The sequence below is a fragment of the Topomyia yanbarensis genome, chromosome 3 (genome assembly GCF_030247195.1).
Source record: "Topomyia yanbarensis strain Yona2022 chromosome 3, ASM3024719v1, whole genome shotgun sequence".
Taxonomy (NCBI): domain Eukaryota; kingdom Metazoa; phylum Arthropoda; class Insecta; order Diptera; family Culicidae; genus Topomyia; species Topomyia yanbarensis.
In genome coordinates this window covers 31,109,300-31,136,792 of record NC_080672.1, presented here as the reverse complement: position 1 = coordinate 31,136,792, position 27,493 = coordinate 31,109,300, and the positions used below count along the sequence as shown (strand labels likewise).

General features: G+C 40.1%; 1 protein-coding gene across 4 annotated transcripts in view; it reads right to left on the bottom strand.

Annotated features, from left to right (window-relative positions):
* The window catches only part of LOC131686697 (uncharacterized), a 1,014,555-nt gene that overhangs the window by 162,152 nt on the left and 824,910 nt on the right, over window positions 1–27,493 (bottom strand). For all 4 annotated transcript variants that reach the window (XM_058970603.1, XM_058970601.1, XM_058970604.1 and 1 more), the window contains one exon: window positions 19,842–20,290. In XM_058970603.1, the coding sequence (XP_058826586.1) occupies window positions 19,842–20,280 (439 nt within the window). In that variant the 5' untranslated portion in view covers window positions 20,281–20,290. The remainder of the gene's footprint in view (window positions 1–19,841; window positions 20,291–27,493) is intronic.

The following is a 27,493-nucleotide window of genomic DNA, read 5'->3' as shown; positions in this document are numbered from 1 at the left end:
TTGCTAGAGAGAGTGTCAGTTATCAGAGACCTTGGTGTACTCCTGGACTCGCAACTGACATTCAGAAACCATTACTCTCACGTTATAGCGCAGGGAAATAGAAACCTTGGCTTCATAATAAGAATCGCCAACGAGTTTACTGATCCATATTGTCTGCGGGCATTGTATTTTTCACTTGTTCGGTCTGTCCTGGAAGCTTCCGCAGCCATTTGGTGTCCTTATACGAGCATTTGGACTAACAGAATTGAAGCAGTACAAGCAAGATTCCTCCGCTTTGCTCTTAGAACTTTGCCGTGGCGTAACCCAATAGAGCTACCACCATACATTGATCGCTGTCGTCTGCTCGATATGGAAACTCTGGCAAAAAGGCGAAATACATCCAGAGCGATATTTGTTGGGAAAATATTGACTGGCCAAATGGATGCCCCAGATATTCTCTCACAAATCAACATTAACGTACCCCCCAGAAACCTTAGATCACGTAACTTTTTAAGACTAGACTTTCAGCGCACCGAGTACGGTCAGAACGAACCTATAAGGGCGATGTGTAATGTTTTCAATAGTGTGTATGACCATTTCGATTTTTATGTTTCTAGTGATGTTTTCAAGAATAGACTTAGGAGATTGACTTAGCTTATAAGATTATGTGAAAATATTTCTGTAATGTTATTGAAATGCTGTATACCTTGTATGTAATTTTGTTAATTTGTAATGTCAGTTCATTGTTATTGTAGGAAAAACATACGAAAAGATTATGGGTTTTTACGCGCATTCGAGGTCTGCTTCTAAAGTGAACCTTGAAATGGGCTTTTCCCATACAACAACATTAAATTTCATGTAGACCAACATGGGTCAGATGAAAAATGGAAATAAATAAATAAATCCAGCTGGTTAGTTGCTAAAATAACAAAAAATAAAACAAAAACCTGGCTAATAAAATCAAAATTGTTACAAAATTTGATATGATTTTATAAAAGTTGTAGCTAAATGAGATATAATTTTTTTTCAAAAGACTAGATAGAAACTGTTTTAGATATAATCATCTATGACAGCCATCTAGTAACAAACGATCAATTCATAAATTGATCATTTCAAAACAGACTATCTTATAATCTTGATAGTATAGAAAACTGTCCGCAATTCACTTTCAATTCCGTTATCTGAATATAACTGCAGCTGTTATAAATATCAACCATAGTTTTACTTGTGTTATTGTTTTATTATGCTCTTCTGATCGAGTATATATGCAATTTGAATGCTTTTTTAAATGATTATATATTGCAACAAACATTTAGCTTCCTTCTTATAATGTTTAATTCGCAGTTCCTGGCATCAAGGAGGGAATAGACACATCAAATTATGATACATTTGGAAGCACGTTTCACTATTCGGGTATTTTCAGGGGTGCTTACGAATATTCTTTCGTGCAATGTATGTACTAAAGATAGACACTGGCTATTAATAATATTAATAATAGCCATACCTCTGACCATGCCAAGATATGTCAACTATAGGCTGTTGTCATTGGTAGTAGATTGGAGGCTCTTCTTACTAATTTATAATTACGTGCTATGCATTTGTTTCTCCGCCAATTATGAGGCTTTGCGACAGGGTTTGTGCACTCTCCGTAAATCGCTCAGAGAACTTGACTTTCACATAGTCGTTTGTCCCATCGCTCCATGTTTGTATCAAAACCAATAAATGGCATGCAACATTACGACAATACCTAAGCAGCTAAATATTACAAAATTAAATGAACCCATTGAATCCAGATTTGTAGTAGGGTGATGAGCCCATTTGCTCCATGTTTCTATTATCATCGTACCCATTTGAAGCCGTTGGTTAGAGCAGTGTCTGCCATCTTTGTTCAACGCATTGAGTCAAATGGTAGCGCAACAATAAGGGCACTAGATTCGAGTTTTCGTTGCGCTCAAGCACGAGAATTTCACTATTTTCAGCGCATTTGTGTTATTTTATTGGTTCCTAACAACGAAGCAAAGCTGTTGATGTCAATTTTTACGTATTCCATTGATTCTAGGGCGAAAAATTAACAAATTAGTGAGGCACCTTGCTTAGTATGGTGAAAATAGGCACTTTACCCTATACTCAACGTTTGTCGATGTCCTCGCGGTTGTGGTGCTGTAAATGCAGCTCATATAGGACTTCACACCTTTGTAATAAATTATGTTGCTTATTTGATCAAATTTGATGCTATCAAAAGTGTCAATCGTAATGCATCATTATTCTTTAATTAAAGTATTTTGAAAAAATATAAGAGCGACCTAAAATAAAAGACAAAGGTACATGCCTCGTATAACTCCTTTAGAATCCACGGCAGCGTAACAGCAGATACAATAAAGGATAAAACCAATTACAACAAACTGGTGGTTACCACTACTTCTTCAGCGGATGATTTCAAATATCCCCATCAAAACATCAATCTGTTTCAACCTGCATTCCAACAGGCGCTCATTTTACCCTAACGCAGGATCCATTTTCATTCGCTGCAAACAGTTTGCATACCACTTGAAATCTCAAAAAACAAAACAAAAATCCACCCGCACACAAACAAACGCTGCTTCCTGTTCAATCTGTAGGAGAAAGGGTTCAAAAGTTATGACAAAAATGATGATAAATTACCGGTCGGAGAGTTTTTTTTCGACGAGCTGGTGGATCGCAAAACTAAAAACGAACTGAAAAATCCTTTCACTGTTGCTTGGGAGGGATGGAGAAAATGGCAGAAAAAAAACACTTCACACCTCCTCTCCCAACCATTATCTGCTTGCGGAGCTCATGCAAACATTTTTCATCGTACCGCACCTCACCGAAACTGATTACCGGGTGGAGCGAATGGAAAAGCAGTGTATTTCCCGAATTTATTATATTTATCCATAAAATTTTGATGTTCATGTCATGAATATAAATTGGCCTGCTATTTTCCTGCTCTCAAAAGTGCTTCTTTAAACCGACGAAAATGGGAAAACTAAGCTGTACCTAACGGCCAGACTCTTCCTGCACCGGACGAGACAAAAAGAGCTTGTTTTCCGGTTCAGAATGCAAACTTGGTCCTCTGATCAACCGAAAAAGAAAGTTATCCGGTGGAAGGAGTAAATGCTGTTCATGCTCCATGCATCAGCAGCATTAACCCTGAGCTACGACGACGATATCTATTCCTTATGCTGGAAGCCACCCGGATGATGATGGGTTGTGCAAAAATGATGAACAAGAACCGGATCCAAGCCACCGAATGCGGTGTTCATAATCAATCGCCCATTTTTTCCGGCCCATGTTGGACTGCACTGCCTGGATTACGTTAGTAGGTACTGGTCGGACGGGGGGTAAGGCCGGAGGCTAGCATGATAAGTTTTAACCCGGAACCCGGAAAGTTTATCGGATGCTGCGCCAGCAGCTGCTTGCAGTGGAACTGCGTTTTCATATCTATACAAAAATAGGTTTTCCTTTTTTTGTCGGTAAAGAACTTTTTCCTGCTAAGCTGAAGAAATTGGCGTCGTTGTCGGGTAAGTTTTGCCAAACTATTGTCTGATTGGAGTTGGGACATATTAGAACGGGGGAAAGATTTATAATGCAGACAGCCGGAGGAAGTTTCGATAGTTTTATTTGAACTATAGCTGCAGCGCTCGTTGAGAGGGAGATCAATCAGGAAATAAATAAATTGCATCCAGAGGGACATATCGAGCTGAAAGTTTTGATGGGAATTTGGGTGAATTATATGAAGCTGTTCCAAAGTTGGCAATGGGGATGGTTATTCCACTGAAAATGGTATTGCTGATACATCTGCGATATGTACTGGTTCCTGGTGTACCCTGAATTTTTTCTGTAATATTTAATTAAATCATACATTTATGAGTTTGCTGCCAATGATCGCAAGACAGTCCCATAAAGATAGGAAATCCCATAGAAAACGGGACAAATATGCGAACATGGGTAGTTTGGTGCTATTCAAAACTCAATTTTATTTTGATGCACAATATTGATTCTATACAGGAATGTAAGCAATCGGTAAAAATGGTAATATTCATTTCCAGTTCTTGATTTTTTTATAAACAAGAGAGGTTTATGCCGGCTTGACCCTTCGTTCGAATCGGTCACTAATCTTGATAGCTCCTGGTTTACCTAGAGTTTTTCAACAGCAACAGTCTTTCGTAAGACTACTTGTATTTTTTCGACAATCAGTCATTCTCAAGACTACCTACTTTTTCTACTTAATCTTTTTTTTTCAAGACTAAATCATTTTTCAAGAATAATTCAGCCTAAAGAAATATTTAATTCTTCCAACATGTCTGGTTCCTCCCAGAAAGGCCCTGTGCCAAATATTAAAAATAAACGAAAAAGGATAACTTCTCCACCCGAAAATTCAATTGACTGCAGCAACTCATTCGATGTTTTATCCGAATGTGAAGCTGACGAAATTTATAAATTTCCTCACACTGTGCATAATGCCAATGAGAAGAAAAAGCAATAACCTCCGCCGAGAACAGTGATGATCTCCGATTTCAAAGCCATTCGAACTGAGCTTTCGACGTTCCTTCCGGACGTGATAGTCTCTTTTTAGATTGGCCGAAGAGGAGAATGTCAAGTTACAGCGGAGGACTTGATTGGCCACAAACGACTAAACCAGTATCTTACAGAGAAGTTATATAAATTTTATTCATATGATTTCAAGACAGATAGACCATTCAAGGCTGTCTTGAAAGGGCTACCGTAAGGTCAAAGTATGGATGAAATATCCAACGAATTGAAAACTATACTTGGCTTTTCTCCTTTACAAGTTATTTTTATGAAGCAAAAGGCTAGCGGCACGAACACGCCAGTGCGCTCTGGAATGTTTCAGCAGCTTTATTTAATTCATTTTAACCGTAATGAGGTTAATAATTTGAAAGTATTAGAAAAAGCACATTTCATATTACACGTGCGAGTAAAGTGGGGACATTACAGACGACATGGGAGAAGAATTCAAAATCTGACCCAGTGTCGTAGATGCCAAGGTTTTGGGCACGGCACAAAAAATTGTCATTTGGATTTCAAATGATAAATCGCACACAAAAGATACTGGTCCGGTGAAAAAAAACACAACAAGTTTCAAATGCGCTAATTGTAGCGAGAACCATAAATCGAATTTCTGGGCTTGTCCTATTCGAGAAAAAATTATAAATTCTCGTTCAAAGCAACATAAAACAACATATAAAAATTTTTTCTACTTATTCAGGTACACTTCAAGAAATAAAGCTCAAACGTGTTAATCCGCTTCAAAATAGATTAATAACTTCTCAACCTATACAAGGATCTTCTATCTCTATTCTATCAAGGATCTCTCTTCTATTCTCAACTTCAATGGCAGGTAACAATGCCAAAATAACGGCTACCACACCTACAAACCGTTTGCAACCAACGCTTCCTTTAGTCCAATGATGTAGGTAGCGAAATGGAAGAAAAATAGAATTTCTTGCAAGAATCTATGCTACAGCTGATGGTTGCTATGTTAAATTATACCTTCATGTTTGAAGCTTTGCATACACGGTGGAAAATTGCTAACAAGATTGTAAAAAATTAAAGTTTAATAATGACTTTAACTAATCAGTTAAATTTATTAAATTGGAATGCTCGTTCATTAAAAACGTGTGAAGACGAATTTTTCAACTGCTTGAGGACACATAATAAGCATATAGTCGATGTGATCGAAATTTTTTAAAACCAAATATTAAATTAAAGAGTAACTCTAATTTAGTTATTCATCGATTGAATCCAATTGTTGGATTCGGCGGAGAAATCGCAATAGTGGTTAATCGCAGGATTAAACTTTCCGTTATATCGTCTCTTGACACCAAGGTGATCGAGAGTTTGGGTATCGAAGTTGAAACCGATCTTGGTTGGTAAATTATTTGAAAAAATCGTCCTAACTAGAATGATGTCACATATCAATGAGAATTCAATTTTCCTTACCTAGCAGTTTGGATTTCGTGTTGGACATTCAACTACTCATCAACTTGTGAGAGTAACTAGCATGATAAAGGCAAATATCTCAGAGGGCTATTCCACTGGAGTTGCCCTTCTAGACATCGAAAAAGCTTTCAACAGTGTTTGGCTCAAAGGATTAATTGAGATTTCAATTTTCCAATTTACATAATAATAATAGTTAAAAATTACCTTACTAACCGTACCCTACAGGTATCTTATCAGAACCCGTTAAAGCAGGCGTCCCTCATGGGTCAAGCGTCACACCGATTCTATATATGTTTACCTCTTATCTTCCAAATTACCCGCAGGCTGTAAAAAGTCACTTTGCTGTTATAATATTAGCATCGCAGTCACAGGTAGTCTTCGGAATATATACAGTCGACTGCAACGAAGCTTGAATATTTTCTATGATACCTGAACAATTGATTGTGTTTTTGTATAAGCCAAGAGCTTCTTCTCTTAAAGCAAATCATAACCATATTATTAAATTTAATGGTTTGAATTTGACGTGGTCAGATTAAGTTAAATACTTGGGTTTGATTTACGATAAAAAACTCACTTTTAAGGATCACATTAAAGGAATCCAAACAAAATGCAACAAATATGAAAAATGTTTATACGCATTGATGAATATTATTATTATCTTATTCGACGAAAAAACGGTCTTGTTTTATTCAAAGACCAACAAAGTGATAAACTGCTTTAGAAGAATATTCCGGACAAACCATAACATTCATAGCACATATTTTTCAACCGAGAAATTAATTTTACTGCTACTGATGTTATATGTAATGAAGAAATTCTTCGATAATATATTCTTTAAGTAGCTGGACAGTTTGCATAATGATCATTTTAAAGCTTTTAAAGCAGTGGCGTCGCCAGAAGTTTGCTTTGGGGGTTTGACGAAAATTGTTAATTTTTCGAAAATACTTCCAAATTTGATAAAGTATTGAAAGTTCAGAAACCAAAACAGTTTTGAAGTTACCATTCCATTCTACAACTGAGCAAAAATAAATAAAAATTCCTTTCATATCTTCACAGATAACTTTCTTATATAAAATGTTATGAGATCAAAGAATAGGGTAAAGTGGGGCAAATCCGACCGTTGGGTAAACCCGACCCACCTCTGTTACCGAAAACCAGAAGCACTACGCGAACTAATATCAATGTTGTCGTGTAGAGCATCGAAAATAATCATAATGGTGGTATGACAGCATTTTATTAGTCTACATTGAGATGCTCATACGACAAAAAGTGTGTTTTTACAACATTTGATTTGACTTTTGTGCATCATTGACTACAGGATATTTCTGATTGTTAAAGTGATTGCATAATAAATGTAAGTGGATTTAAATTCTTTGATTTAAGTCCTAAAAAGTGCATAGATGAATTCAGTTCAACCTCTTTTATATATTTTTTAATTGCATCGTAATGAAAAATGACGCGGTGGGGCAAATCCGACCTCTAAATATTGGGGTAAATCCGACCGCTTTTTTGCTAAGAAATTTTTTATTTATCAAATTGAAATATTTTTTTATTGTTATTATTTATTATTTTTGGGCAAAATGGTACATAATTACAAGCGAAAGACACAAAAACGTGATGATTATAGTATTCGTCGAGCAATTGCTCCGATGCAAATGGGAATATCATTACGTGCTACTGCTCGTGATTTTAGCATTCCAAGATTGATATTGAACTCCATTTTTTTCTTGTTATAATTTAATAACACAACATTCATTGATTTATCATTGAAAAACCATAAAATTTGAGTAATATCTGCACTAAACCAACCAAAAACATAGGGGGTCGGGTTTACCCCACCATTTTTGAAAACAGCAAAAATGAACTTTTTTGTAAAATACTTGTATCTCAAGATAGTCCGAAGATCCAAATAAAATGCTATATACAGAAAGTTGCCCAGGAGTCTAACCTTTAATTTGGTATATAAAACGACATGATCCGTTGTAAAATGAGCATTTTACAGCCAAAACCATTTACTAGGTCGGATTTGCCCCACCTTACCCTATACATTTTTAATGAGGAATATATGTTCGACAACTTTTTTTACGATCACATCACATAATTTTGAAACCATCAACTTCGAAGGTTGGTCGTCAAATGGGGAATACTTCCCATCAGTGCATCTATTGATGACATTTCATCTGTAGGCCGGCATCGACTGGGTACTACGATCGTCTGCCATAGAAGCGAAATGAGAAGGTGCGAGCGGGCATGGGTGCTATAACCCTACCGTAGACAGAACTGAATACGTGAAGTGGCAAAGAAACCCCGCACGGTTGTCCTTCGATGAGACGTGAGGTTGGGTCAAACCCAACTAGCCGCCCAGAAAACACCACGTTACGAAGAATCAAGAAAAAAAGGCTGAGCGGAACAATCGCTCAAAGCCCACATAACGAATAAAGGACTACGATTGGAAACTTAGCGCATCGAACTGTAAGTCACTTTGCTTCCCAGGGTTCAAACGAATGCTACACGATGAGTTAAAAATTCGCAATTTGAAAGCCTTTGCATTGTAGGAACTTTGCTTGGCGGGACAGAATGTGTGAAAAAGCGGGCATCGATCGGTTACATTCTATTGGAGCGACGGCATAACAAACGAGTTGGGAATCCGCTTTGTAGTACTGGGCAAAATGCGCCACCTCGCAATCAAGTAGCAGACGATCAGCATAAGGATGCATGTGGATCAACGGCCATTTCTACAACTACAGCATCGTCAACGTGCACTGCCCTCACGAAGCGTGATCCGAGAACGAGAGAATTGCATTTTACGTGCTCCAATCCCGCGGCAGAATGTGAAGTTCCTCATCAGCAACGTGAACGCCTGCCTTGCGATCACCTGACTAACAAACTGAGAACCAAAACGATCACGTTCTAATGAACGGAAATTACTTCTACGACATCACAAATGTTCGCATCTTCCGCAGTGCGAACATAGATTCGAAATCGCATTAAGGAAGATCGGGATACCGAGACGATGGAACATCTGTACAGAATTACGAAAAATCTACGAGTGGGTAAACCGCTCGAGCAAAGGCTATGTGCCACAGGCCGACATATGAGGAAATACTAATGGAGACCTCACGACCGAGTTTAAACTGATCGATAAATGTATTAAGACAAACTTCGAAATAGCAGTAGACGACGAGAGTATCGCAGGAATCAGCCAGGGGACATGAGCAGCCGACGACAGATTCCCAGTGCCTGATCTATCTAAGATTCATGAGGAGATCGGACGGTTGAGGATTGATAAAGCCAGTGGCATTGATCGACAGCCATGTGGGCTGCTGAAACACGGAAGAGAAGCATTGGTTAGAGCACTCCACTGAGTGTTTTTGAAGATCTGAGAGAAACAGATTTTACCGGAGCATTGGATCGAGGAAGCAGTATGTCCCATCTATAAAAAGGGTGTTAAGTGGGATTTCTGCAACTAGTTACCGAGCAATCACATTGCTGAAGGTGTTCTCCCAAATTCTGTATCGACGCCAATTACCGTAAGCTAGCGAGTTCGTTGAGAAAATTGGCATGTAATTCCCAAATACGGATTTCCGAATAAACGAAAATAGATCGAGTGATGTGTGATGAGTATTAGAGATACTTTCGAGTCCTTTTGAAACTAGGAAAAGGCTACGGCAAGATGTGATAATAAGAGCGAGGAGTGACACGAGTGGTATGGTTTTTCGGAAATCCGTTCAGCTTTCTAGCTTCGCCAGGAACGTCAATATAGTCAATATAGCACACAATCTTGAGTCAATGGTGGGGACGTACATCGGACTGACGGTTGAAGCAAAGCGAATTGAACTGGTCACAAATACGTCCGATATAGTAAATGAGAATAAGAGGTTACACCTCCCATGGAGAATATCGATTGATGGTGATTATATCGAACTGGTTGTTGAGTTCGTGTATTTGGGTCACTAATGACCGCCAATAATGACACCAACAGAAAAATTCGGAAACATATTCTAGCAGGTGAACGATGTTACTTTTCACTTTGAAAACCCCTTCAATCGAAAAATGTACGAAACCGCGTGAAGTTAACCTTCTACAAATCTTTCATTAGACCGGTTATCCTCTACCGTCGAGAAACCTGTAGTATGCTGGCGGTAGACCAACGTGCTCTTAGTGTTTTCGAATGGAACGTGTTGAGAACGATCTCCGATGGGATGCATATGAAAGACGGAATTTGGAGACGGCGTATGAACAACGAATTGCAGCAGTAGGTTGGAGAACCAACCACTGTTTGCTCAGCGAAATTTGGGCGGTTGCGAGGGGCTGGCCATGTCGTCAAAATGGTGAACAATTCGGTAAAAATAGTTCTAGAAACTAATCCGACGGCTACAAGGAGAGATCGGCTAACATGAAGGAAACCCAAGGAGCCATTGACATAGTGAACTGGAGACAACTTCTTGATACAGCAAAGGACAACATGGCCTTTGAAATAATCATGGAAAGGCAACTCTTCAAAAAAGTAGTAAAAGACTTGGTGTCTTCAGCAAAGTTGTTGGGAATTTCAATTAAAACATCTTTATTGAAGATATGAAAGCTGTATGCAACATATCTTTCATATCTTCAATAAAGATCGAGATATAAAACGATATTTAGAAAATTATTCTTAAATTCAGTTTTCTTCAATATTACTGTAAGCTTCACACATGGCTTGGATAAGAGGTTTATTTTATTGTTTATTAACAGCAGAAGAAATTTGATCATATACAGTAGTATCAGAATAAATGGTTTTGAAGGTTCACTTTCGCAAATAGCCTAATTTTTCTCGATACCCTGAATATATGGAACATTCATGTCTTCAGCCACGTTATTTGTAATAAATTTATCGCCAGTCTAGTCCTTGATCTCGCACAGACCTGAAGCTAAATACACACCACTCGTTCACAGCAAAGCAAACGAACGAATTTTTACCCGCGTCGCTTCGTTTCTTCTTTACACCAGTAACAGAAAAAAGCCTCGTTGCCCCACGGTGAGCAAAATGAGCGAACAAAAAAGCAAAGTGCGCCCACTAAGGGAAAACACTGTCGTGATTGACTTTACGCAAACTCGACGAAGACCTACAGTGCGTGAGGTGGAACAGTTAATAAAAGTGAACATGAATCTTGATCTTGCGGCAGTTACACACCTCCAGCTGCATCATACAAAAAACGTGATACTAATAACGTTCCAGACGCTATCCGATGCAGAATTCTTTAGTGTGATGAATAATATGCAACACAAAATCGAATACGACAACATTAAAACCAAGATCCCCGTCTATATAGACCGAGATTTTACTGAAGTTTTATTACATGATTTGGCACCGCGCACCAGCTCCGAGTACATTAAAAAATACATGTCCCAATACGGAGAAGTGGAATCCGTTAAGAATGACACCTGGAGAAACTTTTTCCCCGGTATTCTCAACGGGGTTCGTATCGTCAGAATGCAGCTGCACAAACCTATACCATCTTACTTGACCTTTGAATGCAAATCTTCTCAAGGGATTACCTACATTCAAAAAACCCTTTGCACATACCCTGGGCAGACGGCCACGTGCCAGTTCTGCAACCAAACGGCACACTACGGTAAACCATGCGCTAAAACTGCTGCGGAAAATGGATCTACTACAACACGCACTGATAAACAGCCTTCCACTGCTAAACCACAGTCAATCGGCCAAAAGATAATCCCTGATAGCCCAAAGCAAACATCCAGTACACCGGCCGCAGGAATGACCAAAAAAGAAGACGGATACACCAAGGTCACTAGTAAACACAAGAAGCATCAAATATCAGCCAACAGTGAGCAATCAACCAACTCTAGCGATAGTGATATGGACGTACACGAGAGCGATGGAGAGGACACACAGATTAACCAACAAGCAGCAAACGGTAAAGGGAATAATGGCAATAACGCTTCGCCCCCGAGAAAGATAACGAGAAACAGCAAGCAGTGCGCCCAGGACAGACGATCGCAATAATTTTCGCATACTTTTGAAATGTAATTACCTGAAATGTTTATTATTTCTAAAAAAGGCGAATGACCCTTGTGGTTAAAACCTTTATAAATAAATAATAATAATAATAAATTTATCGAAAACTTTATTGAAAACATCAAGCTTTTCGAGACTAAATTTGTTTGAATAATTAATGCACCCATCTGAGAGGCTTATTTACCAAAATTATTTTATCAGAAGACGTTTTACGTTGCAAAATTCTTTGAAATGACCGAAAATACCATACAGCGTATACCCTTAATTTATTCTATCGAATATCAACATCTTTTGTCGAGATCATAGTAAAAGTGTCTTTTGGTTTGATGAAAATCGGAAAATCAGATAATAACCAAACAAACAGGTACATGCATACCTTCGCACGCATGAGGCATTTCACGAGAATAGTCTAAGTTTGATAACCCACGATCTTCAGCTCTCAATCAACTGCAATTGTCAAAAACATTCCAACTTTTCTTTGACCCGTTTCCCACCCCTACACAAAGTTAGCATGTCGGGAGAGAAACCAAAAAGACAGTTTGTTTGCCAAAGATTCAACTATCGAACCAGGTTTGCTCTGTCAATACACACAGTCTCGATGCTGTTGTCCTTTCCACGGCCGCCCGCATGTTTGCTTATCTCTCTTTCTCGACTGTCAAACACCGATAAAATAAAAACAAGCAAAATCGCAACAAAACAGCGGAATGGGACGGGCCACCCCCCGTTCCGGTGGAAACTAAACACTAAAACTCTTTTCGAACCGTCAGAAAGAATCGGAAGAAGTAGAATACCCCCCACCAGCCAGTCTCATCACAGATAAGCGGGTCTGACGACATATGAGAAAATCGGAGATAGCAGCTAGAATCCAATCTCGCTATCTCTCCATGGCGGAGGATAAAAGTTTCCTTTCTGCTTGTCTGCAACTCTTGACAGTTTCGACCGGTTGGTTGATGGCCGGGTTCTGGCATCCTTTTTCCGTCTTCAGATCCATTTTTATCCACCTTCAATTCTGGCTAACCTGACCCGTCAGTGACTTTTTAGTTGCAAGCGATTGTGAGTTTTGCTTGCTATGATTCGGTGATGTTTTTCATCCGGAAAATGTTTGCCTCACCAACTTATGCTGCTGGTATTGCGGGCGACAGCGCAATGGCAGAAAAATAAATATTCTACTCAGTTCGAGTTACTAATTGAATTGGTCACTTGATTGAGAGTCAGTTTCGAGGGAAAGTTTTATAATCGAGATCTCTGCTGTTTTATTTTCGGACGAGTTCGGGTGGTTCTCATCGCAAATTAACGAAAATTACCTTCAGCTGGTTTTCATTGAAATGTCTACGAGTAGCAGCAAAATATTTCTGTTAATGCCAGCAGGTCAATTATCCCCAATTTATGCGAGTTAGGTAAATTAATTATGATCAGAGAAAATGGTAGGTACGACAACATTTTATCTAGCTGACCCCTTATCAAGCTAATTTTTCCTTCTGTTCGGACACAGCCGAAAAGCAGAAAAACAACGTCGAGCCGATGAACGAAGCGCAGTAAACTTATCTACCAGCCCAAATAATAATAAACTTAACGTCATGAAATCCACTCGAAAAGAAAATTTTCTCCTCGTTGAGTAAATTTAAATTCATACCGGAAAAAGACATGCGAAGAAAATCGGATCGTTGTTAGCGTGACTTTGACTCTTCGCTGTCTTGTTCGCCTACCCCCACCGCCCACGGCAGTCGCAATTCAGAGGATAAGTGGAAGGGCAAAGGAACCAAATAAAACGAAACATTAATGCATCTAATAGCGTGAACGTGCCTTTCTTATGCATTCGAAGCAGAACAATTTACAATGGTGGACAATATGGTGGAATTGATCGAAAGGGTTATTTAATCTAAAAGGTCATTTGGGCGAATCGGTCAATTCGACCGAATGGGACAATTTGACCGAATGGGACAATTTGACCGAATGGGACAATTTGACCGAATGGGACAATTTGACCGAATGGGACAATTTGACCGAATGGGACAATTTGACCGAATGGGACAATTTGACCGAATGGGACAATTTGACCGAATGGGTCAATTCTACCGAATGGGACAATTTGACCGAATGGGTCAATTCTACCGAATGGGACAATTTGACCGAATGGGACAGTTTGACCGAATAGGACAATTTGGCCGAATGGGACAATTTGGCCGAATGGGACAATTTGGCAGAATGGGACAATTTGACAGAATGGGTCATTTACCGAATGGTTCATTTGGCCGTATGAGTCACGCAGCCGAATGGGTCTTTTTGTCACGTTGATCATTTTGCCGAAAGAGTAATTTTGCCGAAAGGGACAATTTGGCCGAACAGAACAATTTGACCGAATGGGACAATTTGACCGAATGGGACAATTTGACCGAATGGGACAGTTTGACCGAATAGGACAATTTGGCCGAATGGGATAATTTAGCCGAATGGGACAATTTGGCCGAATGGGACAATTTGGCCGAATGGGATAATTTAGCCGAATGGGACAATTTGGCCTAATGGGACAATTTGGTAGAATGGGACAATTTAGCCGAATGGGACAATTTGGCCGAATGGGACAATTTGTCCGAATGGGACAATTTGGCCGAATGGGACAATTTGGCAGAATGGGACAATTTGACAGAATGGGTCATTTACCGAATGGTTCATTTGGCCGTATGAGTCACGCAGCCGAATGGGTCTTTTTGTCACGTTGATCATTTTGCCGAAAGGGCAATTTTGTCGAAAGGGTAATTTTGCCGAAAGGGTAATTTTGCCGAAAGGGTAATTTTGCCGAAAGGATAATTTTGCCGAAAGGGTAATTTTGACGAAAGGGTAATTTTGCCAAAAGGGCCATTTTGCCGAAAGGGTAATTTTGCCAAAAGGATAATTTTGCGAAAGGGGAATTTCGCCAAAAGGATCATTTAGCCGAAAGGGTAAGTTTTGTCGATAGGGTAAATTTAGCCGAAAGGGTCATTTTGCCGAAAGGGTCATTTTGCCGAAAGGGTCATTTTGCCGAAAGGGGCATTTTGCCGTTAGGGAAATTTTGCCGTAAGAGTCATTTTGCCGAAAGGGGCATTTTGCCGAAAGGGGCATTTTGCCGAAAGGGGCATTTTGCCGAAAGGGTAAGTTTTGCCGAAAGGATAAGTTTTGCCAGAGGGGAAGTTTTGCCGAAAGGGTAAGTTTTACCGAAAGGGTAATTTGGCCGAAAGGGTAATTTTGCCGAAAGGGTAATTTTGCCGAAAGGGTAATTTTGCCGAAAGGGAAAGTTTTGCCGAAAAGGTAAGTTTTGCCGAAAGGGTAAGTTTTGCCGAAAGGGTAATTTTGCCGAAAGGGTAATTTTGCCGAAAGGGTAATTTTGCCGAAAGGGTAATTTTGCCGAAAGGGTAATTTTGCCGAAAGGGTAATTTTGCCGAAAGGGTAATTTTGCCGAAAGGATAATTTAGACGAAAGGGTAATTTTGCCAAAAGGGTCATTTTGCCGAAAGGGTAATTTTGCGAAAGGGGAATTTCGCCGAAAGGATCATTTAGCCGAAAGGGTAAGTTTTGTCGATAGGGTAAGTTTTGCCGAAAGGGTCATTTTGCCGAAAGGGTCATTTTGCCGAAAGGGTCATTTTGAAGAAAGGGTCATTTTCCCGAAAGGGGCCTTTTGCCGTTAGGGTAATTTTGCCGTAAGTCATTTTGCCGAAAGGGGCATTTTGCCGAAAGTGTAAGTTTTGCCGAAAGGATAAGTTTTGCCGAGAGGGGAAGTTTTGCCGAAAGGGTAAGTTTTACCGAAAGGGTCATTTTGCCGACAGGGTAATTTTGCCGACAGGGTAATTTTACCGAAAGGGTAATTTTACCGAAAAGGTAATTTTGCCGAGAGGGGAATTTTGCCGAAAGGGTAATTTTGCCGAAAGGGTAATTTAGCCGAAAGGGTAATTTTTCCGAAAGGGTAATTTTGCCGAAAGGGTAATTTTGCCGAAAGGGTAATTTTGCCGAAAGGGTAATTTTGCCGAAAGGGTAATTTTGCCGAAAGGGTAATTTTGCCGAAAGGGTAATTTTGCCGAAAGGATAATTTAGCCGAAAGGGTAATTTTGCCGAAAGGGTAATTTTGCCGAAAGGGTAATTTTGCCAAAAGGGTAATTTTGCGAAAGGGGAATTTCGCCGAAAGGATCATTTAGCCGAAAGGGTAAGTTTTGTCGATAGGGTAAGTTTTGCCGAAAGGGTAATTTTGCCGAAAGGGTCATTTTGCCGAAAGGGTCATTTTGCCGAAAGGGTCATTTTGCCGAAAGGGTCATTTTCCCGAAAGGGACATTTTGCCGTTAGGGTAATTTTGCCGTAAGAGTCATTTTGCCGAAAGGGGCATTTTGCCGAAAGGGGCATTTTGCCGAAAGGGTGTTTTGCCGAAAGGATAAGTTTTGCCGAGAGGGGAAGTTTTGCCGAAAGGGTAAGTTTTACCGAAAGGGTCATTTTGCCGACAGGGTAATTTTACCGAAAGGGTAATTTTGCCGAAAGGGTAATTTTGCCGAAAGGGTAATTTTGCCGAAAGGGTAATTTTGCCGAAAGGGTAATTTTGCCGAAAGGGTAATTTTGCCGAAAGGGTAATATTGCCGAAAAGGAAATTTTGCCGAAAGGGTCATTTTGCCGAAAGGGTCATTTTGCCGAAAGGGTCATTTTGTCGAAAGGGTAATTTTGCCGAAAGGGTAATTTTGCCGAAAGGGTAATGTTGACGAAAGGGTAATTTTGCCGAAAGGGTAATTTTGCCGAAAGGGTAATTTTGCCGAAAGGGTAATTTTGCCGAAAGGGTAATTTTGCCGAAAGGGTAATTTTGCCGAAAGGGCAATTTTGCCGAAAGGGTAATTTTGCCGAAAGGGTAATTTTGCCGAAAGGGTAATTTTGCCGAAAGGGTAATTTTGCCGAAAGGGTCATTTTGCCGAAAGGGTCATTTTGCCGAAAAGGTCATTTTGCCGAAAAGGTCATTTTGCCGAAAAGGTCATTTTGCCGAAAAGGTCATTTTGCCGAAAGGATCATTTTGCCGAAAGGATCATTTTGCCGAAAGGGTGATTTTGCCGAAAGGGTCATTTTGCCAAAAGGCTAATTTTGCCGAAAGGGTCATTTTGCCGAAAGGCTTATTTTGCCGAAAGGCTTATTTTGCCGAAAAGGTCATTTTGCCGAAAGGGCCATTTTTGCCGAAAGGGTCATTTTGCCGAAAGGGTCATTTTTGCGAAAGGGTAATTTTGCCGAATGGGTCATTTTGTCGAAAGGGTCATTTGGCCAGCTGGGTCATTTTGTCGGAAGGGTCATTTGGCCAGCTGGGTCATTTGGCCGAATGGGTCATTTAGCTGAATGGGACATATTACCGACAGAGCCATTTGGCCGAAATGATCGTTTGGCCCAAAGGGTCATTTTGCCACATGGATCATTAACTGAAAAGAATGAATTCTGAATAGAAGCGATAAAGCTGTCTGTGTTGTACAAAATAAAACGCTCGAGTGCTCAAGTTACAACATTTGGCGCAATTACTGGAGGGTTAAGGATTGTAAGCTGAATACAAACTATTGGTAAATTATTTCTTTTGATATTACCAAACATTTGAAATAAAGGTACGGCGCTAGTTTAGTCCTGTAACTAAGTTAGTGTCAGATTCTAATGAGACGAAATCGAAACGCAAACGGAGAATTACTCGGTATTTTGACATGAGTTGTTTGATAGCGGCGGGATTACTGCGCGGTGCCATGTCATGCAGCTTAACTTCAATAGTGTCATTGACTATGCATGTTGGGATACTGTATAAAATGTCATTACATTCGACAGCGTGTTTCAAGTTGTTCTACGCAGCAAATAATTCTGCTTGGTTAATGTTTTTGATCCTTATTAGTACCTTATGACGTAGACGATAATTTTGCCGCACATTTCGAAAAGTCAACAGCAACACAATTCTACCGAATCGTGGGATAAACTAGCTTTGCATTGTCTCTCATTGTTTATTCACGTTTCATAAAATTTGCGTTGACTAATAGATAAAGCAGTGCAGGGGTAAATTTGATTACGTGTTCTGCTCTTACAACGGAGCGATTTTTAGCTTCTGTACTGAGTAAGAGGAGAAACCAAATTGATTTGAAATGATATTTAGAATCATGATTAAATTTGAGTTTTATGTGCCACTTGGTATGAAATTTAAACTCGTCGGTAACTAATACCAACTTGCTATCAGTTAGTCGATATTTCCAAACTGACAAACAAATTGGCGCCAAACAGACACTAAATCCAAATAGTTCACAAGAGGTTGTTGCATAATTTCAGGAGTTTGGCTCTCATTCCAAAAGACAAGGGCTTGATTCCCTATACTCGTCAGCGACCCAGAGCTTCTGTGGTTGGCTAATCGAAACATCACTCGGTACTAGCCAGTTACATTAGGCGTTCACATAGGTAGTGTGAACTGTAAATTTAGTGTCTAATTGTCACTAATTTGGTGTTAGTTTGGATATGTCGTCTAACTGACAGTAAGTTGGTGCCAGTCACTGACGAGTATAACACGAAACATTCAAATGTAATTTATCTAAGTGATAATTCACTAGGCAGACGCAAACTGACTAAACGTTCCTTAACCTGACATAAAGCATATACAATTTCCCAACCCATTCCAAAAAATCAGAATATATCGAAGTGATTACACAGTCTTTCCTTCAAACGAAATATAAAGAAAAACGGGTCCTCGTTAGAAACGAAAACATCCGACTCAAAACAAAATCGAAAGAAGAAATCCGAAGAATTACGACTGCTGAATATTAATTTTGAATATGCAGAGGATTGTCCTCCACACAGCCACGGCAGAAAACGTACAGCAAATATTCCCTGCTGTTTCCGAGATTGGATGGAAGTGGGAAATATTTGGCGTCAAGATGTATGAACTGTGCGGAATTGTTATTAACAGAGGGTAAAGTTTTTGAATCTGTACAAATAATGAATTGGAACGGAGGTCGCTGTTTATCGATAAAATCTGTTGGCTTGGCAGGTCGCAAAGTCATATTTGATGCTAGGGATTTAGGAAACATATTGGAGTAACTTTAAAATGGATTTTTATTGCTTCTGGACAGCAATCAGCTATTGTAACTTTATTTTTAATGCCATCTTTTTCCATGCCTCATAAATTTCACGCTCAGCGGTAACGTATCCCGGTAGAAGTGAGTATCTCCGTAAAAATGTATCAAAAGTGTATGCCTCAATACCACATTCAATCGCTAATAAATTCCAAAGCTTACGGCCCCACTCGACACAGACAATGCTGACAAAGCTGTTTCAGGATCTCACGGCTCATACCCACGTTAGCTCGTTCAGCGCCACGATACACACGGCGGCGTTTACGAGAATGCAGAGACAACTCCGGTCACACATCGTCGGCATTGTCCCGGTGACCATAAATTATACGTCTAATATCCCGTCCCCGAAAAACATGACACTGACGGGCAGGCAGCCAATGTTAATGTATGTACCGTCGTTCGGTTCGAAATCCTGGGAGCCTGGGAGGCTCTTGAATTCGGAGGATATACGGTAAAAGCTACTGCGATCAGGCTTCGCACAGTACAGATACTGGGGTTTGGGATGGAATTGGGAATGGAACCGATATTCACGTGTAGGAGCAGTATCGTCATAAATGTTGAAGTACGGTTTCCGTGTTGAGCCGTATTTTGTGATTGGGGGTGGTCAAAGTGACCAAATTACCGTTATTTTTGTTTTTTATATTTTTTCATTGAACAAGTAGCTCCATTTAAAATAGAACAAACTGAACATCCTTATTTAATAACTATGTACTCCATCGATCATAAAAGGTTAGTCCCGACGCAGCTCTATCAAAAATGTAATCGAATCGCACTTACCTGTACAGAACTTGGGCTCATCGCTTTTATCGAGACAATCGAAGTTGCCATCGCAAAATTTAGCCGACGAGATGCAGGTCCCGTTGCCACATCGAAACTGTGCCAAATTACAACGACTGACCGAGGCCCCATTCGAGCTGCCATGGCCACCGGAATTTCCTACGGCAGCGTTGTTGTTGTTATTGTTATTATTATTATTGTTGTTACTATTTCGTGCAGCCAACGCTGCCACTATCGATGCTGACGAAAGCAAAGCTATCGCCTGGGACGTCGATCGTTCACGGCCTGGCCGGGACATGCCGGACATTCCGCCAGCCCCAACGACTGTTCCTTCTCCGCCTCCTCCGCTGGATCCATTTCCGCTGTTGGAGTCTACCGTTGGGAGTCGATAACTTAAGAGCGCCAGCAGAAGCGCTATTAAGTATTTCCACTCATCCATCCGAGAATCTCTGCAAAAGGGAAGTTAACAAATTTGAAAGTTAGGGACTCAGAAAATGAAGATGAAAGGTAAAATTTAAAATTGAATTTACGTAAACAATGGGTCCATCACATATTGTTGTAATTTTCCAGCTTAAATCAATTGTATACCTACTTAATAAACAACCAAAAGTTCATCTATGCATAATTTTATGTTGTTGAAACCAACCCAGGCTTTCGCGATTGCGTTGACGCTTGATCAGGACAATAGGTCATATCAACAAAGCATATTGAATCCGCCGAACAGCAGCTCAATCATTAGTGATGAAGAAATATGTACAGCTGATTTCAAAGACAAAGGATTCTCTCCATAGTGATTGCTGCCTGAATGGAGTTCATTGTTGTTTGATCACCATCCCGGGCGCAATTCCAATTCCATCCCACTCCGACCCAAACGCCACCGACTGAACAGGCAGCAGCTCTATACTACGTATTAGCTCTCGTCGCAACAGCAACGGAGCCAGCAATCATAATAATATCCACGAAAACACTCAACCAAACGAGTATAGAAACATGAATTCAATTATGAAAATGGACAGGCTGACCTCCTTCTGGGTTTTATCCTACGACCGAGGGAAGCGATGACCGGAGAAGGGTTTTAATCGCGATGGTCATGGCACTTATCCATTCCCCAGTGTGACAAAATTACACCGCATTGACTTGTCGCAGTGACTTTTTTATGGGATCGTTACACTTTTATCAGATACCCCTCTCCTCAAAAAAGGAATTGAAAAATGACTACCATTACATCATATCACAAACGCCACCAATTCCAATCAATTTCCACCAAAACCACAAAGTGTATGCTATTTAATCACACATCCCAATCGAAACAAAACATTCCCCGAACAAAGCCGTTCATTAGCTATTTCCCTTTTCACTCCACTTTACCACGCTCCAGGACTGAAATATCAGTAGTTTGACTAGCGTAGTTGACAAGTAGTTTGACATAATACCTACCAGTCATCTAATATCCTGGAGCAGCAGCAGCAGCAGCTTCTTCGGTTGGTCGTTCGGAGGCGCTCGCTCTAATTAATACCTTGATGTTTGCGAAACTTGATAGCATAAATCAAAGCAAGCGATAGCAGCGAACCATGTCACCCGCCCGGACGTGGTAAAGGCTGGTATCATCTTTGCGATTAGAGGGTACGAGGAGGAAGGAAAAACGCCAAGAGTTGGTCGGTTGGTTCTTGAAAGCAAAGTTTGTTCGTGCGGTGTTGCCAGGTAAACTTATTGTAAAGAATGTTTTCGTAATGGAAGATAATTCGGTCGGCATATTATGCGCTGACAACAATCAGCACTGAATGGAACAAACTGATCAATACAGCAAACGATAATTTAACCAGGTCGCTGCTTCTGAATACGTTTTCCCAGCGTACCTTATGTAGGGACATAAGGAGGTCTTCTGGTGCCCTTGGCGAATTCTCAGTTTTGCGCTCTTTTTGTGTTTACTTTCTTATTCAGATCGGCTAATTAACTTGTATATTTAAATGGCACGCTGATCCTGACTTGAGTTTTGACGTATTCCTACTAAATTTAAAAAGCAGATGAAGATATCAGCGCTCTTCTACGACTTATGAAGTAAGCTAGATCGGTCATCATCGAGGTGACAACCCCATATATAACAGTAAGAATCAACTTCTCCTCGGTGCCGGGACCATTGTTAAGATTTTCGGTGTTTATGGAATCGCTAGAAACTCCCAGAAGTTTGCTTCTGCTTTATGTCAGCGCTATCTCCAACTGTTATATTTGACGGTCTCTTAAGAGAAAAAGTTTAGCCTAAACAAGAACTCTCATCAGCCTATAGTTTTTAGAAGCGGTTACAGATGTTATCACATCGTCAGAGCATTCCTGGCCCAAGATAGCATAACGATTTGTCGTGGTGAGTGCCGTATTTCTCTTAAGTATTTAAGTGCTTGTACCGTGCAAGACCCATCTACCGATCAATTAATAGCGAATTCTACTTCCAACGCTCTTTAAAAAAACAATGTTAAAAGCCATTTCAATTCGATCTTCGTTTTCAACTAGAATATTTAATCAACTATCAAGAAAAAATACGCAAATTTGTAAATGAATTGGCAGACAGTGCAAAATATCCGAAAAGCCCAACAATTCTAGAGTGCCATTCATCGATCACTACAAGTAATAGATATCCATTTGCCGCAAATTGTAGGTTTATAATTTTTTATTATCGACAAATTAGGTCCAAACATGTGTTGCAGACTTTGTTCATTCGGTTTCGGTATAATTCACTTAGAAATATTGTCCTTACACATTTTTATTAACAGTTGACTTTGAGTTAAGAGAAAGAAGCGGTAAAATGACAAAGGATTTAATACAGCATTCAAATATAATTATTTGGAAAAATATGAAAAGATGAATAATGAAGGTTATGTTGATGTTCTACGTGTTATTTCCATATTTCACTTTATTTATAATTTCTAAATTCCGCGCAATATTCGAGTCAAAACAATTTCGCCGTCAAATTGATCGGTAAATGAAGGCCTATCGGTGGTAGTCTTCACGGTAGTGTCTCCAGGCGCAGTTTGTACACGAGGCATGGTAATAGATCATGTGACTTCCAAAATAGGCATACCTTCCACCATTTCTAGGGTGACGAGTAAAAAACCAGGACAGATGAAAAAGGACTCCCTCCCCTCGTTACCTATCAATCGACTATGCCTTCTCCTCAGGTTTTCGGAAGTTACAAATATCTTGGGTCGGGCAGGCAGAGCTTCGGCAGTAAAAAAAGTTCAGTAGGTTTGGGAGGAAGAGCTCTACCAGAAATTTTTTCGTGGAAATTCGATCACCGTGCTTTTTAGGATTTACACACACACACGCGAAGTTCTTGCTACACCACCACCAGCGAAGGTTTCATGCCGTTGTTGGAGAAATCAGAAATCCTGAATTGAGCAAATGAGACGAATTCTAGAGAAAATTTTCAATAGGTCGTAAGTAACATTGAGAGCCTCTCTTTGTTTACTTTCTCTTTCGTTTATTACGACGTCATTACAACACTTTGCACTAATTTTCCAGTACATATCGAAAGCCGACGGTTTTTACTAGCATATTATGCAAAGAGTAGAGTAGTAAATGTTGAAATGGCCGAGTAATGAACAGAAGAGAAAAACCTCAAAGAGAATCTCTCAATGTTACTTACGTCCTATTCTAAATTTTCTCTAGAATTATTATGAGATCGTCTGTGCAGGAACAGGCGAGGAGTTTTCAGCACTAAATACACGTCATTGAAGCAAAGCAGAAACATCAACGGTCCCAAGTAGCCATGCCTATGCGCGAAGCCATGTAAATCACTTAGTCCGCGTTCACTCGGTTTGTCGTTCATGCTGTCCTCTTGATGTTGTATGGGTTTTCACGATTACCTGGTTTGAATCGTTTGTGGGACCAACGGGTCCCGATCGTGTATCCGTATTTTTTGTCATTTACTTTATTGTCGGGGGTGCTGGCAGTTGATTGGTAAGCAGTATCACAATGATCGGACACGCTGTGTATAGATTCTGTTGTTCCAGCATTCGTGGCTGAGTTGCAAATGCGGTTGTTGGTGATTTTGTTAATGTTGTTGGGTTTGCTCGCAGTTGATGTTGTTTCATTAGAGGCTTTCGCACATGGCTTGGCACGTAGGGATCTGTCCTTCATATGTGCACGGCGTGATTCGAGATTTGCTTACACCTTCTATTTCGTATTGAACGTTCAGGTATGAAGGAATTGGATACGTAACTCGCATTCTCACGATACGAAGTCCATTGGATATACCTGGAAAAAAAGTTTCTCCAGGTTTCAAACTTTCACCGTTACGTACTTCGACATCAATAGTGAATTTTGTGGTTGTATGCGGGGATAGATCGTGCAGACGCACACCAGTCTTATCATCGTCAATCTAAATGGGTATCTTGATTCTAACATTGTCATGTGCAACGACGTGTTGCATGTTGTTTCCCATAGGCTAAATTTTCGCCATGGCCAAAGTTTTAAATGCTATCAGCACCGCATTACGAATATGCGCCTTTATAAATTGTTCCACTTCGTGAACACAAGGGCGGATTGGACAAACGAACATTGTATTGTATCGAAGATTGTTCAAATTTTGCTGCTGAGTTTCAATCATTTTTAAATAAACGATCGATACCGCATCAATGAAAGTAACGGTGTATTATTTTCCACACTGGCTTGGGACAACTGTTATTTTTCGATTGCTTTGCTGGCGCGGTACATATAGACAGTAGACTGTATGTAGAAACGTTCGTTTGATTCACTGCACTGTTAACAAGCAGCGCGATTATAGCTTCCGATCCGATTGAGATGGAAAAGTAGACTGATTATGAACTGGTATTGATCCTAAAGGGGTTCCATAATTACCAGCTCGAAAGAGCGCTCAATAAGGTTATTCTACGACAGTTATTGTTGTTTTGTCATTTTCCTTTTTATGAAATGGATTTCAAGTAAAACGAAAAACTGCCACTTGCAAGAGAACTCTAGAAGAAGCAGAATCGCCAAAACTTCGATGTGTCTTTGTTTCATCGACATTGATAACGGCCAGAGTTTGGTCCACAACTGGCCTCGGTTCGATATGTTCGATTGACAAATGTTGTTGCAAACAGACTACAGCTCATTCATATGGTACGTACATACGAACGCCTCTTTCTCTTTTCAATTTCCATGTAAAAAAAATAAGTTGGAAAAAGAAATAACGAGGTACTATCGTGAGATTAAAAAAGGCATCGGATGGTAAAATTGAGAAATTCGAGTGTATTAAGTATTGTTTGTTGTACTCTGGAGCAGAGTGAATAAATCGAAAATTCAATAATTAGAAATATAACAGGTGTTCAATAAAAAATGAAAAAAAAGAAAAGAGCGTACATTCTTTTCTCTTCAAGAGAATTGCTCTCTGGACTCCCTATAAATGGGAGACATGTTTCTTTTCGCTCGGGTGCTGTCAGTTCAATCGAAGATGGCGTCGAAACAGCTAGTACTCCGCGAGCGTTTTGTGCGGTTTTACGAAACACTTGGCCATCGTGGAAAAAAGTTTACCGTAGACCACTTTCAAGACGAAAACGTGCCCGTGAGTACAGTTTACCAGATTCTGGCATCCCTGAGCGTGGAGCGGAAAGCCGGTTTCGGCCGCCGGCGAAGATAATGACGAAGAAGAAGAAGAAGGAAGCGTTGAAAAGGCTGTTCGACAAAAAGGACGAACCGAGTCTGCGTGATGCCGGCCTTGATTCACCGAGCCCTCAAGATGGAGGACATAATCTGTCGGAAGAAGACTCGGTCCCCCGATGACACGGACGAGCAGATAGCGATCATGAAATCGCAGTGCCGGTGGATGACGAACAACTACCGCGAGACGTCGTTCGTGCTGCTCTCGAACACCCACATTCCAGGAAATGACAGCAACTATTCCAGCGACAAGTCGGCCACACACCCCTAAGTAAAATATAAGTTTAAGCATAAATTTAAAAGAAATGTTATGCTGTACATCTCCATATCGGACAGATGGATTTCAAAACTGTGGTTCAAGCCGATCGGTCTGGCCATCAATCAACAAGTGTACCAGGAGGAGTGTCTTGAGAAAATTCTGCCGTTCTTAAAAGTGCAGATACGGTTGGGAAGTACGTCTTCTGGCCGGACAAGACGTCTTCCCATTACGCCAAGAAGACGCTGAGCAGAAAAAGATACCGTACGTGCTGAAAGAAAGAAACCCGACCAACTTGCCCCAGTGCCGTCCCATTGGGGTTTTTTCGGTTCCCTCAGTGCTTTAGTGTATAAAAATAATTGGCGAGTCAAGGATACGAAGCAGTTTACCACCAGGATCCGGAATTATATCCGGAAGAAGGGCGTCAGTGCCGACCAGTGCTCTTGTGAGAGCATCGCGACTAAGTTGCGTCGTACGGCTGACCAGGGCCCCTTCTCCAATATTCATTGACGTTATTTTGAAGAATAAACATTATGTTTTTAATAAAAAATTCTGAATTCGCTGAAGAATTTTTGTTTTGTTTTTCAACTAAAAACTCTCATTTTTATTGAACACCTGTTATTAGGCTTACAGAAGAAAAACCAGGACAAATCAAGCTTTTGCCTCGACTTCCCAGGACACCACGTATGGTCACCCTAACCATTTCCAATGCAAGAGTCATTCTAATCTTTTTGCGCACTTGATACATCGGGAGCTTATTATTACAATGGTCCACTTGTTTGTGTTCAGTACAATGCAAGATGCATGGTACACATAGTGGAACAGACAGAGACGAACCTTGTCGAACAAGACGTAATTAGGCCTGACATCCGTTTCATCCGTCGTTTTCAAGGCCGCCCGATACAAGTTTGAAGGAGCATTCAATTTTGTTGCGTCCAGTGCCATTTAAAATCTACACTTACGGGGTTCCTTTAAACAGCGAAATCAAATGTGTGAACACACCGTAGTTCTCAACTTTGTAAGCGGGTATGTAGACACGCTAGCCCTTCGTAAAAGGGTTACCGTCAGTAACAACATTTGCTTGCTTAAGACAAGCCGAACTTATGAGACATCTATCACGGTTGAATATATATGCATCAGGTCTCTCCAAAATATCCAGAATACTTGGCGGTTTATCTTTGATTTGAAGGAGATCAGATATGGTTCGACTGAGTTCAATGTGTATGATTTTAAACGGGAAGTCGAAATCTGCTTCGACATCCATTTTACCACCAGCTGGATAGCTGGATTTTATCAGAAGAGTTTATTAATGTACGGATTTCGAGTCCGGCGCAAACTGAAAATGTAAAGAATAGGAAGGAAGAAACAGAAATTACAGGAGATATATTTAATTGAAAAACAACTTACAGGATAGTAAAACAAAAATGTTGTATCTATCTTGACTCGTTATATGGCTAGAAGATGTCGATTTTTTAAGCAACTGGAACGAAGAATGTGAAAAAATTAACTTCGTAAAGGGTGTATTATCGCGACACTTTCAAAATTACATAATTTTGTTCATACTTGGCCGAAATAAATCAAATTTGTCTTTAGAGTGTATTGTTGACATTTGCTTAGTTTTTCAGTTGTCATTGAGAATCCAGTCGAGATGGAAGAAAATCAACAAACCAGCAACCATAGAAAGCGCCGGTGGTTGAGTGGTAAGCGTGACTACCACTCACCCCAATGGGTCTGGGTTCAATCCCAG